The sequence below is a fragment of the Sinohyriopsis cumingii genome, chromosome 6, assembly GCF_028554795.1.
Source record: "Sinohyriopsis cumingii isolate HCF-2022 chromosome 6, ASM2855479v2, whole genome shotgun sequence".
Classification (NCBI taxonomy): Eukaryota; Metazoa; Mollusca; class Bivalvia; order Unionida; family Unionidae; genus Sinohyriopsis; species Sinohyriopsis cumingii.
This window is the reverse complement of record NC_142966.1, coordinates 24,845,238-24,856,300: the sequence shown is the minus strand read 5'-3', so window position 1 is coordinate 24,856,300 and position 11,063 is coordinate 24,845,238. Positions and strand designations below refer to the sequence as shown.

Sequence of the window (11,063 nt, the reverse complement as noted above, 5' to 3'; positions counted from 1 at the left end):
ATTAAGTGTCGCTAAATTTTGAATTAGTAGTTCTATGTGCAGCAAATGTCTGAAATGCAAAGACATGAATATAAAAAAATGAAGAAATATTTATATTACTTCGTCATTATACAGTACCGTACATTTAAGTTGTAACCTACCGCCTTGTCCCAACGAACTTTTTTGACCATACGATCCTTTGGTTGCACCCATATTGGAGCTGGCATACAGCGTACGTATTCCTGTAGATAATAGGTAACATAACAATGACAATGTGTTTTCACAATTACGAACGTAAGTTTCCTTTAGATTTAGGTAAATGTCAGAAATGAGACAACATTATAACTTTATAACAAGTAATAGTTATCTTATTGTGTCTTAATAAACTCTTATAAAATTTAAGAGAAAGCATACTTACCTGCTTGCAAAGAAACTGACTGTAACACTGATCTGTGTGTTTGTAGTCATACTATATATGTAGACAACAGTTAAGAAAACAACGTTATATGACATATATATATATATATATATATATATATATATATATATATATATATATATATATATATATATATATATATATATATATATATGGAACTCATTCGTAGACAAAAGGGAAATCATTAGTAGACGAAACTGAACATGTTGGTTCCCAGTTTTGATTAGTATAAGGCATGTATATATAAAATGAACTTATTCAACAAATTTCATAAGTTCAATTGACAACGTGAAGAAACATAACACTATTTATACCACTTGATTTCATTCAAATTTGCAGTGGGTAAAATTTCAAATACATTAGCATGTGGTAGATTATATACATTTGCCTTCCACTATATTTCGTAACTGTATTTAATGTAATAAAGATGTAAAGAATAATCAAAATTGTCGTGTGAGGAATAAAGACTATACGTCTAGGAGATGATTCGTTCAGTATTTTGAGAAAGTCAGAACATGGATGTTAATTTTTTTTTACAATCTAACGATTTAAATGTTCGTGATTCTTGTATGTCATTCAAGTTTTATTGATTTTCGTAGCACAAAGCACCAAGTCTTGATTCTTCAATTCGTAGCTAGCTCAGGAAGAGGGAAAGAGAGGAAATAATAGATTTATTATAATGTGTCAATTGAATTAACATAGTGGGAAAAAACATTTATTTTAAAAGAGACAGTAAGTTACAGATTATGTGATATTTTTAAAGGAGCTGGATATGTAAACACTTATGTTCAATCATCTGAAACTTTCAATGACTTTATTGATATTTTACTTTCACTGAATTACCCTGAAGTAAAATGTTTTCGATTTATTTTGAATGTGATTTTTCAGTGGTGCAAACAAGTTAGCACATAAGCAAATTAGAATCTTCATTCGGAATACCTTAGGATAGTTTCTGGATTAATTTGAATTTTATTTTACAGTTTAGGATAATGTAAAACGGCTTCGCAATAACAAGAAGATGAAAAGAAGAGGATGTAAAAAATATTGTTGTAATTAATGAATTTGGTTGTTATCTGCATCACTTATTAATAACAAATGGTTCAAATTACCTCAAGATCTATATTTTTACTTCTCATCTATAATATAGTTCGACAACGAAAAACCATTCGAGACGAAACACAAAGAGGAACACTAGTGTGTCCTATTGCATTTGACGTGAGATTAGATATTGAAACTCTCCATTTAAAATTGTGCTATGTCCGTGTGGCAAATAAATTATAAGAGTGATGCTGCATTATCGCTTGTTAGGTCATCCATCATGTCACTTATTGTTGGGGTTTTAATAATCAGTATAGGAGTAAATTATCAGCAAGCGTATTAAGATTGTATTAAATCAAACTGTATTAAATCAGACTCTGTACTCATAATTAAGAACTTATAGAAGGAGCTTAAAAGCTTATAATGTCTAAGGTATAATCTTGTTTCGTCCTTGATTATCTTTCTTCAGTGTCGCTTAACTTTATAAAAAAGATTTGTTATATGTATAATAAATGTCTGAAATGAGAAATGATACATAGCTAACGAGAAATATGTATATAACTTTATCTTTATAAACTACAGCAAATATATGCAATCACTAAACACTTGGTATCAATAAACCTACTTGGTCATGCTAAGTTTTATGTGAAATATCAGTGGAACTTGTTTATAGTTTAAATATAGTCGGTATCCTTGTTTTGCTAATACCTGTAAGATGATTGGTAACAAAACAAAGAATACAATTTAAATATTTAGGTGTATATTTAAGTCATCTCTGATGCGTGAAATGTAACAACATAATATTTTGACAATGAGGAACAATTTTCTTGTTTATTTCTTATATATCCTTTAATGGTGGAGTAGAAACTGTCTTACCTGGTTGCAATGACCTCGACTGACCATACGAACTATTGGCTAGAATCTCAGTGGAGACAGTGTAAATTGTAGCAATGTTCCGTGTGCTTGTAGTAATAATATCTGAAAATAAAAGTTACGAAAACGAAGCCATATAGCTTAAAAATATCCTAAAGATAAATTAAAAGATATATATATGAGTGTTCGTATGGCTATATAGTAAATCATTCGAAGATGAGAGTGAACCCTCCTATCCTCACCAATATTTCATCATATCGCCGCAACCATAATGGTTGCAAATGCACATGTTTCAGCATTTTCATATTTTCATAGAAAGTGGACAAATAAAAACAAAATGAAATATATTGTAAATGTGAGCTACAGAGCGTTTTAAGCATTGTTCAAGAAAAGCATCCCGACCCATTTAAATACCATCAATACATCTAATATGAGTTTTGTACTTAGATATTACCTTCTGAAACGGGTAGAAGAAGGTTGATACTGTTCAAAGAACCTCATTATGCAATTTAAAATGGAATCAAGCATACGATTATTAACATTGAAAACAGGGTGTCTACTCTCGAATACAGGTATTACACATTTCACTTGCATATGCTAAGAAATCAATTGTAATGTAATTACCAAATTAGCACTACATTTAACATGGTATGATTCTAATACGCCCCGATTGATAGCAAATTCTTAAAGGTATGCAAGAAAGTTCCATTCTGAAAGATGCATAAACGTGTTAAATACAAGCAATTAATGACTTTGTCTTGCTTGAAATGCAGAATCTACCCTATCGTTGTACATAGCGTTTCTTCTTTGTTATGAAGAACGCACGTTAATGACGATGAACTAAAAGGCAAATGTTTGTTCTCGTTTAAATGTATATGAGCGGAAACCCGCTGTCTAGCATGATAGATAAATAGATAGATAGATAGATAGATAGATAGATAGATAGATAGATAGATAGATAGATAGATATATAGATAGATAGATAGATAATTAGATAGATAGATAGATGTATTATGCTTTCACTCGTCAAAGAATTATTTATTTTATCTTTTTTGCCTTGGATGTTAAGGAAGTATCTTACATGAATGATCTTTGCGAATTGTATGTATGTCGTGATCTAAATTATTTATCTCGTATGAATCTATTGACGATTATCGTTTAAGAATAACATAATTGTAAACAGTATTGTTGTATTTGGAAATTACAATTCTCATAATCTCTTTATTTAATTAGCATTACGTTGTAACTGGGAATGGGATTAACAAGCATAATGTGCAGTCGAAACAAAAATAATATGCATGATATGTTAAAACGGCTTGGAAGAATAATTTTTTAAAATACTGTTGTGTTGTTTGTAAGAAAAAGATGAACGTGAATCATTATTTGTTGGCGTTCATTTCAAGAGAGAGATATAGTTAGATACTATCATTTTCTAGGATTTCCTCACCTTTGCAACTATGTAATAATTATTATCCCATTTGTAGAAGAAAGAAAACTCTTTATATATCCACTTCGAGTATAATAGTGCCATGACGTTTTGAGACAAAAGATTGTATACTGATCACATGCTAAACGACTTAATTAGACTTGTAAGAAAACTAGATGACTTTTATTCAAAATCGGTATGCCCTACTATTCAACAGGAAACATCCCCATAAACAGTGTGATAGATAACTCAATGCTCCTTAGAAACCTATGGAATTCCTTCACATCAAACTTATTGATAACAGATGAAAAACACAACCAATTTGCTAAAGATTTGAATGGATGCTATGCATTTATCATGCATATGATAGTATTAAGTTTCATATCTAATGAAACTAATTAAGACATTTCACAAAAATATAACATAAAGCATAAAGCTGGAGATTTAAGAGCAGGGGCGATCAGTTCATTTGTGGGTAATGTTATATACGTCATAATTGGAGAAGATTGTTTTATCACTCATCAAAAGATGCAAGATGAGAAACTCATATTAGTATTTCTTTAGAGCACTTGTTACAATATTTCGCTGCGACAAAATGAATGTGGGTTCTGCAAGCCAGTAATTAATCAAATATGTAATGGCTAAAAATGACAAAGTGACCCACGTTTATAGAAATTTCGCATTTTGCATGAAACATGGAACCGGCTACGAACTCTGTCTATTGGGCGTGTATAATACAAGATGATGCTGAAATATGTGTACGTTTCAGCTTGCTTTATTATTCCTTGCTTCACCGAGGTTATCGACATTATATGTGAACGTAAAGAATATAATTATTTCTATATTATAAGACAGCACATCATTTACCTTCTACAATTAATCGTATTTCACCGGGTATATTATTTCCATGTTGGGTTTCTATCCTGTAAACGCCAGTGTCAGATTTGGTTAAATTAAACAGAGTGAATGACATATAGCTTCTTGATATGTCCCCGTTGTATAACGCACGATTCTGAAAATTACCCTTGGTTGTATAATTATTGGATGGTCGCAGCATCATCATTACTCCGTCGTTTGGGTGAATAATCCGTAGTGTGCGGTTCATCCCTTGTTGATTGTAGTACCAGCCTATCATCGCGTTATCTCCAACAATAGCATATATAGGGTTGTCTGAACAAAACAAATATAAAGAAGTATACAATCGAAAAAACAACCTTATAGTATATATATTAGCATATGGTATATGTGAAACTGATATAGTGACTCTTATAGGTTTTGATTCTCAAATATCTTTTGTTTAATTATTAGATATGCCAGAACGACCTCTCAAATTCCTTTATAATGAATGATTGCATCTAAATTAAATTCAGCTTGTCACATAACTATAATGGATACTTCACTTTAATTTTTACATGATGCTATGTTATCTGCGTATGATGTTTGGTTGTTTGAGGAGGACACCTAACGAACTCACACATCAAACAATATACTCGTTCGCAGAGACTATGCATTTCACTAACATTAAGGTAGTGTGTGTGTGTTTGTGTGCCAACATGACCGTACAAATACCTGTGATATTTGTAAAGCACCGCTCAGTGTCGTTATTATCGTTGTACACCACCTTGTATAACCCAGTATCCCTCTGTGTGACGTTCTGTATTTCAATCATATATGTCTTCGTATTGTTGTTTTCAATACAATTTAGCCGGCCATAAAGATGTGTTGTATTCATTACATGACATTGCGAGTAATGCAAGGTTGCCACAAGCTGGTCATAGTAGTATAAACGAGGGTATAATGTGTCTGACCTTTGAAATTTCTTGATGGTAGTGTTGTCCCCAACATTGCTAGTCTGTATTTCATCAGGATCTGGGTAAAATAAATTATGTATCTGAGACTGTAAATACCACCCTATCTCTCCCTCTTTCCATCTTCCCCATGCAAACACAGATATGAGGTGATAGAATATATTTAGAGATGTTTAATATTTGCGATACATATATATATATATATATATATATATATATATATATATAAATATATATATATATATATATATATATATATATATATATATATATATATATATATATATATATATATATATATATATATATATATATATATATATATATATATATATATATATATATATATATATGTATATATATCTCTATATATATAGGTAAATATATATATGTATATATATGTATATTATATGTATATTATATATATATATATATATATATATATATATATATATATATATATATATATATATATATATATATATAAGTATGTAGTTTACAAGGGGCATTTATAAACAGCATATTGCATATATAAGTTGTCGACGATAGCAGATTTTTACTTTACTATATACTCCTTTTTTCTCCATTAACGTATGATTTGTAGAATCGTTCGGTATTATATGACACTGGACACCTTGATATTGCAGCACGTGCACGACACGAATGAATAAAAAAGGATTAGTGTATTAGGAACTATGTTTTAAACAAACCATGTAGACTTATGTATCAGACTTTAGGTTCCAGTTTTTTAGATACATTTGTGGTTGAAACACAACTGATCATTTAAACAATTGTTTAGGATAAATTTTCGTAAATTTTCATTAATCGAATGGTCCAGACTATGACCTATGCTCAATTGGGTGTATGAAAATAGCATCGAACATGATCTTGAGTGCTACATTACGTACTATGTTATAAGTGAAAGTACAAAACTCGTGGGAAAAGTGCAATTGAAGGTTTTCTTAGAAATATATGAGCCTCAGAGTTAATAAGCGAAGACAATGACGACGTCATATTTCCGCCAGCTGAATGGATTGTGAAACATTAGCTGCTGTGCAATTTTGCATGTTAACTTTGTTGATACAGTGTTTGCTGATTTATCCTAGCGATAGACGCCATACTTGATGTAGGAGATAAACTATCTAAGGCAGCATGCAAATGACCAGTCATGAACATTCCTTCTTTAGCTGGTAATAAGAATAGCAAACAAATGCTTACATTTGTACACCTCGAGTATTTTCTAAATATATTTTCTTAGTTCTTCAAATCTGGATTACATCAACTATGTAATAGGTTTTGAAGCTTAATTACATATTTCGAAACTGTTCTACAATTTCGACCAAATTCCAAGTGCAATAACATCCTCCTTTCTGAACTCAAAATGAAACCAACTTTATATTATATAGCGTCTTTTTGATCAATATAACTGAAAGAATTAATATTGTCCCCACATTTATGATTCTTAACATTAATGAGAGAATAGAACCACACATGCATATCAGTCAGGACACCTCCATCGCTGCTCAAATCTGATGTACTTCATGTGGAATTGACACAGATAGATTCAGTCAATAATCACAAAATTTTAATAGAACCGACGGAAGTAGATACACCCATTCATTCCGGGCTCAATGGAAAAGTTGTTGCAATGCAAATTCATTCACATATTACTCTAAATTTCAATTTGAAGTAGAACAAAACAATAGTTCCTGTTGAAAGTGATGTCAAGCGCGCAATTAAGTTCAAATTTCGCTCCGCGGAGTTATGTGCGCGAATATCGTTTTCGTATATCGATGATTCTGCGGTTGTGTATTTTGTTTGAAGTACAGCATTGATTCAATTAATGTGTTCCTTATAGTGAACTTTTTATAATTAAGTCTTAAGTAAAATACGAAAATGAGTATAAATTAAAAGGTTGCTGAATAGTATGGGTAAAATATGGACTCGTTTTGTCGGATAGATCCTTTCCTGCAAGGACGTGCATTATGCATCTGAAGTAATACCTCGTATTTCCGACACAAATGCAGTACGCTATAAATACTGATCAATATGTAAACGGCATGTATACCTTGATTCGATTTCATGTTGTTTACTTAAGTTTAATTAAAAGACCTTACCGTACTTACTATTTATAATGATCTAGAAATGTATTGTTTACTCATACCCCAGCCATATTATTGTGTCTTATGATTTAGATAAAGTAGTTTTCAAAAAAAATTATTCATTCTTAGTTTTAGGTGCAATTGGGTATGGATATAATTTGAGAGGAACATTTGATATAAATTAAACAACGGAATTTCAAATTGCGCATGGACATTCAGGCCTAAAACACTATTTTGGAATTGTAATAAACTCATTCAAAGACATTTTGTATTATATCATTGTGATTCAGACAAAACTACTGACACGTGATCACATTCAATACTGATATTGAGTCAGAACACTATACTTATATGAATGTAATGTAACGTTTTGGGTGAGGTTGGATTTAATTCTCAATAATCTAAGTTCCTTTCATAATCTGACTTTCTGTTCTCAGAAAATAAATTATGTGTTGAAATTTATTAAACGCCTTTGGGATTCCTTTTATAACTTACTTACATCCAGATAGGTTTAAAATAAAATAACATAAATTTACACATACAACAATGGTGAAATGATTTCGTTTACAAACACAATACTAGCTGTAACTATAGGCCTCCAGGTATATTAAAACATCGACGTCTCAGTATAATTGTATCCTAGGGCTAACAGAATATAAAATAGAAGTGTTCTCGTCGCCAATTATATTGATAAAATGATTTTCACAGAAATAACAAAAATGTGCTATAACAAGCATGGGAATTGTATCCTTCAATTGACTTGTACTATATGTAAGACTCTAAAACTGTGACAATGTTTACCTGCGTTAAAACCATATTCGGAATATTTGGTTGAAACAAACATGTTTTGAAACAACCCATATGTCTATACAGATCAGTGTGGATCCGTAAATCAAGTAACTTAACAGTGATTTTCGTGCTTACCAAAAACGTTTAACTGGAAACTCCATTTGCCAATGTTTCTTTCAAATGGATCATATGGCGTTTCGTAGGTACTTTCGTCTATGTGATATAGACCTTCATCTCGTCTGCTGATATTGTATAACAATAACGATATTTTCTTTGTTTTATCATCGTATTTCAGTTCCAAATGATCTTTGATATTGTCGACCATATTCTTCAGGCTTCCTTGGAAGGATCCATTCATAAGGGTTTTGTTATCCTTTGCAATTGTAACGAATAAAACGATTACACTGTTTGGCCATGTCCTAATGACGAATGTGCCTCCGGCTACGGTGTCTATAATATCTTTATCATTAGTAGGCATTGCGATTGCTACATATAAAATGAAATTTGTAAATTCAAGTTAATAATAATAATACTAATAATAATAATACTAATAATACTAATGATAATAATAATGATAATAATAATAATAATAATAATAATAATAATAATAATAATAATAATAATAACTTCATTATTATTAATAAATACAAATGGTTCAATAGTTTACTTATCATGCAATACTGACATATGTTTAAGTTTATCTAACGGTTAATCCATGTATCTAGTATCCTTGGTAATATTTACTCATAATAACATACAAGTAACAATGCAACCAAAATCTCGAAAACTGGTTTTTCATATCGTTCTTGACCTTTTAACGAACTTCTCATTTATTGGTTTGGTTCGTACCGCAAAGAAAATACCCTTGGTCGATAAAAAGAAGCAAAATCGAAATTAAATTATTATTAATAATTGTTATACTTCGTTGAAAATATTTTCTGCCTCACTTGTTACTGCCGAATGTACTGACCTATCTCAATATATATGTAAATATATATCATCTTTACCAATATACTTGAACAGATACAATATAATTTGAGATGAAAGAAAATAAGGAAGACGGTTATATCATATAGTATTTTGTACGAAATTGAATACTAAAACTCTTGAGTGAAAAGTTTGCTATGTCCGTGTGGGAAATGAGTTATACAAATCATGCTACATTTTCACATATTTATTATCCAAGAAGTAATAATGTTTGGGGTTCCAGTATTAAAAAATACACCACTAACTACAAAAACAGAATTAAACTGTACAATGGTATAAGACTAATTAAGTGTATTCATCATTTCAAATAAAGTTAATGACGATTTTCAGTATTGCTACACAATGGAAGTTTTAATCGTATGATTTATAAGGAGGATTTTAAAAGAAGATGAAACCACATGTGCGAAATGAATATTTTGTTTCATTTTACTACTTAAATACAAGAAACTCTCATAGCGAAGAAAGTAAAGGATGGTCATATTGTTTAACATAAACTGTTTGAAATTACCTCGAGTCAAAGGGAAATTATGAATTTTCGGAATATGAATTCTTAAACAAATATTTTACCTGTTGTCACAGCCACTATGAGAATGCTGCCTATGTATTTCCACAATTTCCACATTATCGTTACTAAGGACTATAAATACCTCAACACATTTTCTTTCAAAGTTCTCTTTATGTTTATCAAGAGTGCCTTATTTATGATTAATATACTCAGTAAGTTTAATTTCCGCGTAAACAAGGATGAATTACATGAGAAATGCCGTGTGTTGAATCATCAAAGTCCTCACAGTACAATAGTGACTTATGAAAATGCAACCTCATATATTATATTGTCCAGTCAATTTCCCGGCCAGTGTGGTGCGAATTCCACGAAATAGAAACAGAGATGAAAAAACGGATTAATTATTGTTAATACGGACTTTTTTCAAATGTAACTATTATCCCTTGACTCATTCGACTACATTAGGATGTATCTATAGATCTGCAACCATAATGCCAATTTAACTAGTTTGCTATCCATTGCTTGCAAATACTGTAATATTCACGTTTCCGTCGAGTTTCATCCAACGTTCACGTCAAGCTTTTCTGATCGTTTATTTTAACAAGTTTATTTCTTCAACGACATCAAAAGAGAATTTTCTACTATATAGTGTATGCTGTCTTGCATTTTGCTGATTCATGAGATATTGGCTATTATTCATTCATATAAATACTTCATCTCATCCCATTAGTATATTGAATGCAATTTTCCATCTGTTTTTCCCTTGTATCCGAAGGTTCAGTTAGACTTGTTCATAGTTCCAGCCTTTGCGCCAACACTTTCCTAATAGATTTGTAATCTATTGGAAATATTGTTGTAACCAATTCAATTTTTTTTTGATAATCGTTTCCTTTTACAGCAAAATGTATCTAACGAGTAGTCAATTTGATGTTTTTGGTGAAAATGACGGAAAATATATGATCTAAGGGATTGAAAGTAATGTTTCCTTACCTGTCATCCATTTGAATGATATTGATCTAAGAGATGTGTAAATTATTAATGCATTTGAATGATATTGCCACATTATAACGATGTACAGCATTAAATAGTTTGAACGATATTTGGATCATAGAAATAT

General features: G+C 30.6%; 2 protein-coding genes across 2 annotated transcripts in view; both read right to left on the bottom strand.

Moving 5' to 3' along the window:
• LOC149796510 (uncharacterized) overlaps positions 1-4,922 on the bottom strand; it is a 10,850-nt gene extending 5,928 nt beyond the window's left edge. Inside the window, exons 1-3 of the mRNA XM_089960239.1 lie at positions 4,623-4,922; positions 2,333-2,434; positions 141-221 (exon numbers count right to left, since the gene is read on the bottom strand). Coding sequence (XP_089816365.1) covers positions 141-221; positions 2,333-2,434; positions 4,623-4,890 — 451 coding nt within the window. The 5' untranslated portion in view covers positions 4,891-4,922. The remainder of the gene's footprint in view (positions 1-140; positions 222-2,332; positions 2,435-4,622) is intronic.
• A 159-nt stretch (positions 4,923-5,081) lies between these two features.
• On the bottom strand, positions 5,082-10,146 carry LOC149796509 (uncharacterized). The gene is made up of 4 exons (XM_089960620.1): positions 10,009-10,146; positions 8,590-8,940; positions 5,325-5,624; positions 5,082-5,089 (listed from the first exon to the last, which is right to left on the bottom strand). The coding sequence occupies exons 1-4, from the start codon at positions 10,061-10,063 to the stop codon at positions 5,082-5,084; spliced, it is 714 nt and encodes a 237-aa protein (XP_089816746.1). The 5' UTR covers positions 10,064-10,146.
• Between the last annotated feature and the right edge of the window lie 917 nt (positions 10,147-11,063).